Below are 6000 nucleotides of genomic sequence, written 5' to 3'. Positions count from 1 at the left end.
TACCTAACAAGAGTTGCCAGTGATTCTTTTGAACAGAGAAAACTAAGCACATATATACATTCAAGGAGTTCATGGAGAAGCATGATAAATATATGATGGCATTTATGAGAACAATTTTGTAGTAAAGGAATAGACTGTAATTGATTATAATATTTTGATAAACTCAAATAAATAGTACCCTCCAATCTCTACTCATATTTTGCAAGATCATCTTATCATAAATATTAACATACATGAAACATGACTAATGAGACAAGGATGCATAGAAATTACCTATATTAAATGTTTTTAATCTTCTAGGCAAATCTTTAACTTCCATTAGATCCATTTTATAACTAGTAAATGATAGAAATATATGCAAACATATGCAAAAGCTAGTAAATATTACATTTTAGGGCTACCCCAGTTCTGGAAACAAGTGTAAGAAGGAGGGAGCCCAAAGGAGCATGAGCAAGCATGTTATAACCTACTGACCAAAATATTTTTATTGAATAAAAATGTTTTAATGTGAGGTAATATATAAGCTTAGATTAATTCCTTCTACATGTGGATCCTCCATGTTTCTTAGGGATTATTTGCCCAACTCTTCATGGCCGAGGTAAATTTTCCTGAGATGCCCAATTCCACCACAGTGACTGAATTCCTGCTTACAAGATTTTCTGATATGTGGGAGCTCAGAGTCTTACATGCCATGCTATTCCTACTGACGTACTTGGCAACCCTGATGGGGAATCTTCTCATTGTCATAGTAATCACCTTCAACTGGAAACTTCACACCCCCATGTATTTCTTCATTAGGAATCTGTCTGTCTTAGACATGTGCTACATTTCTGTCACAGTCCCCAAGGCATGTGTCATCTTCCTGCTTGACAACACGGCAATCTCCATGACTGGATGTGCAGCTCAGATCTTCCTTGTGTTTTTCTTGGCTACAATAGAGCTGCTGTTGCTCACCATCATGGCCCGTGACCGCTATGTGGCCATCTGCCAGCCCCTCCACTACACTGTGATCATGAACCCTCGGGTCTGTGCCCAGCTGACTCTGGCCTCCATACTCAGTAGTCTGATCCACTCTGGATTCCAAACTGGCAACACATTCCGGTTGCCCTTCTGTCAGTCCAACATAGTCCATCAGTTCTTCTGTGACCTGCCCTCTCTTCTGAAGCTCTCCTGCTCTGACACTTTAAACAATGAAATTTTAATTTTCGTCTTTGCTGTGGTGATTGCTGGTGGCTGCTTTGCCTTCATCATCATGTCTTATATTCACATATTTTCTACTGTGCTCAAGTTTCCAACCAGGAGTGAGCGAGGAAAGGCCTTTTCCACCTGTGTCCCTCACATCATTGTGGTGACCATCTTTGTCAGCTCAGGTGCTGCTGCATATATGAAGCCAACCTCCAGCTCACCCACAGTTCAGGATATGCTCGCTTCTGTGCTCTATTCTATAATCCCTCCCTTCTCAAATCCAATAATCTATAGTTTTAGAAACAAACAGATAAAGGATGCTGTAAAGAGTGTTATGAGGAGAAAGCTTTACTCAGGAAAAAGCATAATTATTTGAAGCTGAATTTTTTAATCATTAATTAAAAATCAGTTCTCAGACTAGCATTTTAGGGAATTCCTGTTTACCTGTGATTCACTAGTACTCCCCCTTGATCACAAAGTAGGTCTTTCTCTTCCAGTTATTTTGTCTGCTTATCCTTGACCTTTTTAAAAAGATCACTTTTTGTAAAGCAATCTGAACTCTAACATAATCAGGGCATGTACCACTGTTGATGGATTATCACAAATGGACTTAATAGATAGTCAGTAGCCAAGTGAAGAAAATTGTGTGATTTTTAAAAATCTTTTGTGTGATGTTTCGAAATGAAATCAGTCACTGAAGGACTGTGTGAGCTCTGTGACAGTCAGAGGAAGAAAACACATGTAGTAGGTGACCTATGAAACACTAATCTCCAGATGTTGCTTTGTATTTCTTTTTTCACATCTATTGTCTGGATTGGATGTGTATCGGGCTTCAGTATGAGGCTTTTAATATGTATCATAAATAAAAAATATTTACAATGAGGTTGAATGTTAGACTTAGCAAATGTGCAAATCAAGTCTGCTTGAATTTCAAACTCTTCTTTCAGTGCAACTTTTATATGAAATAAAGTAAAAGACAGTTCTGAATAACAACCGTCTTCTTAAGTTTCAAGAATAATTTCAATATTATGATTGTACCTGAATTTTTGTTCACATATGAAAATATGTTTCTAAAATAGATAATTTGATAACAATTGATAAAATAGACTGTACATATTTGTAAATAACATCAATTAGCTTTATCAAAATGATGGTAAATTTGTACTCCTGCCAACAACATTCTATTCACATACCTACTTACCTGTATATGATATGATTATTTACTAATTCTTATGAAAATTATGGGCAAAACATCTCATTGTTGATGCAGTTCATTACTCTATTATTTCTAGAGATGTAGAGAATTAGTTCATGACACATGGAATTGAAATATATTTGATATCAGGATGTAGGAACGAAACTGCATTAGAACAAAAAAATGACAATAAACAGAAACAAAAATTCACAGGAAAAAATGAAGGTAATCAGAAATGTTAAATAAGAAGGTTAATAAAAGAAACAACACAAATATATATCTCTCTTTTTAGAATAATGAAAACATTATCTGAAAGGATGATAGCATAAGTCTGTGATGAAACTGAGAGTCACTGAGTATATATTTTTGTTGAATTGTACAAGGCATGGAACTGTATAACACAGTAAACCATGTGGTTGGTGACATACTGTGGTTAACAGTAGAAATATGAGAGCATTCTCTCCTGAACTTTAACAGATGTATAATACTAAAATGGTGTTAATAATGGGGAAGTTTATGGAAAAATATACCAAAAGTAACCCATGGACAATAGTTAGAAGTAATATCTTGACGATGTTCTTTCAAAATCTGCAACAAATTTTCCAGAACATTACAAGGTGAAGGTGGAGGGGTGATGTAAGGGAGTTCTGCACAATATGCATGATTATTTTGTAAGCTCAAAACTTCTTTAATAAAATAATTTAAAAATTCCTACAATTCCACACAATAGGACAAAGCACCAAATTAAAATGTGGGCAAAGGACTTTAATAGACATTTCTCCAAAGAATATATACAAATGACTGGTAAACACATCAAAATATGCTCAATATAATTAGCTATTTAAGAACTGAAAATCAAAATCGCAGTGAGATACCTCTTTACAATGACTCAGATGGCTATTACTTTCAAAATGCCAAATAACAAGTTTTGATGACACTGCTGAGAAACTGAAAAACACTACATTGTTGGTTGTAAGGCAAATTGGTGTAACTACTGAGGAAAAGAGTTCAGCTTTTTCTCAACAAAGAATTACCATATGCCCTGGCACTTCCACTTCTAGATATATATTCCAAAATTTGAAAACAAGAATCACATACTTGTGTATCAGAGTTTATAGAAGCATTACTTGAAATAACCAAAAGTTAAAAATAACTCATGTCCATCAACAAATAAATGGATAAACAATAGAATATTATTCCTCAGTACAAGGAGTGAAATTTGATAAAAGGCCAACATGAATGGATCTTGAAAATATTTTACTAAGCAAAACAATCTAGACAAAAAGCACAATTATTGTATTATTCTATTTATATTAAATATATAGAATAAAATAATTCATAAAGACAGAAAGTAGATTTGAGATTACCAGGGCATGGCAGGAGGGGGCAATGGGAACTTTTGCTTAATGGGGACAGATGTCAATATAAAATGATGGAACATTTTGTTAATATATGCCTATGATGGTAGCACACAATATATATGTAATTGATGTCCTTAACTGTAACACAAAAATGCATAAATAACAAATAAAAAATAACTTAAAAAAATGAACTCCCTTTATATTAGCATTAAAAACAATTGATAGTTCAGAAATAGTTCCATAAATTAATGCACAATTATTCTCTACAAGTGGCCCAAAATAGATCAATTGGTGAAAAAACAGTTTTTTCAGCAAATGGTGCTGGAAAACTGGATATTTAAAGGCAAGCAAAATAATCTGGTTTCTGTTATCATATCAAATGCAAAAATTAACTAAAAATGGATCATAACCCTCTGTATATGTGATACAACTATAAATACTAGAAATGTTGTAGGAGTGATATCTAATGACCATATATTAACCATGGGATTCTTAGGTATAACACCATAAGCAGAAGAAACAAAAACAAAAATAGAACTTTTAGAATCAAACCAAAATAAAACTTTCATGGTCAAATTACATTACCAAGAATGTGACAAAAAAAGTAGAACATATTGCAAGTCATATCTAGAATACAGTTCAATCTAAAATACACAAATACATAGACTTACTGATATAGACTTACTGATATAATACATAAAAGTCTCTTACAACTCAGTGACCATTTTTTAACATAGCTGATATTGTTTCCTTCTCTCTAGTTAGTACACATATTTGCAAAAATTTTATATATGCAATATCACCCACATTCATATTTTCATGAGTGTCCACTATGTTATACAATCCAAAGTTATATTTTTTAGTTTTCCTTCTAGTAATACATATGTCCTTAGGCTTTCCCTTTCAACCACTCTCATACACATACTGTATTTCTGCTAGTCACAAACAGTATGATATGCTCTCACCATTTCCATGCATTTCCAAAAGATTTGCAAGCTAACTTTTAACCAGTTCGGCACAGATTAACCATTAGCTTCCTTTCTCTAACCCCACTCTATTCTCTGGTGACCTATATTCTAATTATTAACTCCATGAGTTTACATAACACATTTAGTTCATAATAGTGGAATCATACAGTATTTGTCCTTTTATGTCTGGCTTGCTTCACTCAACATATTGACCTCCAGGTTAATCCATGTTGTCAAATGTTTCATGATGTCATTTCTTCTGACAGCTAGGTAATATTCCATCATGTGTATACACCACAATTTATTTATCCATTCATCAGTTGATGGACAACCTGGGTTGTTTCCAACTTCTGGCTATTGTAAATAACCCTGCTATGAACATTCTTGTGCAGATGTCTATTCATGTCACTGTTCTCAGTTCTTCTGAGTATATACCTAGTTATGGTATTTTTGGGTCAAATGGCAAGTCTATATTCAGAGAGTGGAGACAGTGGCTGTGCCATTCTACATTCCCACCAGCAATGAACAAAGATTCCTATCTTTCCAATCCTCTCCAACATTTACAGTTTTCCAACTTTTTAATAGTGGCCAGTTCAATAGATATGAAATGATATCTTATTGTAGTTTTGATTTGCATTTCCCTAATGGCTAGTGATGTTGCACATTTTTTTCATGTGTTTCTTTACCATTTGTTCTTCTTTGGGCAACTGTCATTTCAAGTCTTTGGCCCATTTTTAAATTAGGTAGTTTGTCTTTTATTGTTGAGTTGTAATATCTCCTTATATGTCATGGATGCTAATTCCTTATGGGATATGTGATTCCCCAAATATTTTCTCCCATTTGAGTCAGCTTCCTTTTAATCCTTTTGACAAAGTCCTTTGAGGTACAAAAGAGTTTAATTTTCACAAGGTTCCATTTACCTATTTTATTTTTTCCTTTGTTGTTCATGCTTTTAGTGCAAGGTTTTAGAAACATCTTGAAGATGTTTTCCAACATTTTCTTCCAAGAGTTTTATGTTGTCATTTGTATATTTAAGTCGTTTATCCATTTTGAGTTAAGTTTTTAATAACGTGTGAGACATTGGTCCTCTTTCTTGTAGATAGGCCTATCCATTTCTCCCAGCACCATTTATTGAATACACTGTTCTGGTCCCCTTGGGAGGGCTTGACAGACTCATCAAAAATCCCTTGACTTTGATGTGAGGGTGTATTTCTGAGGTCTCAATTTGGTTCCATTGGTCAATGTGTTTGTCTTTATGCCAGTACCATGCTGTTTTAAACATTGTAGGTAA

At 33.9% G+C, this 6000-nt stretch overlaps 1 protein-coding gene across 1 annotated transcript; it reads left to right on the top strand.

Moving 5' to 3' along the window:
* The first annotated feature begins 613 nt into the window (after positions 1-613).
* On the top strand, positions 614-1561 carry LOC101429782 (olfactory receptor 14C36-like). The gene has a single exon (XM_004477086.4). It carries the CDS (start codon positions 614-616, stop codon positions 1559-1561), a length of 948 nt encoding a protein of 315 aa, XP_004477143.4.
* The last annotated feature ends 4439 nt before the right edge of the window (positions 1562-6000 follow it).

The sequence above is a fragment of the Dasypus novemcinctus genome, chromosome 27 (assembly GCF_030445035.2).
Source record: "Dasypus novemcinctus isolate mDasNov1 chromosome 27, mDasNov1.1.hap2, whole genome shotgun sequence".
Classification (NCBI taxonomy): Eukaryota; Metazoa; Chordata; class Mammalia; order Cingulata; family Dasypodidae; genus Dasypus; species Dasypus novemcinctus.
This window is presented reverse-complemented; position numbering and strand designations above follow the sequence as displayed.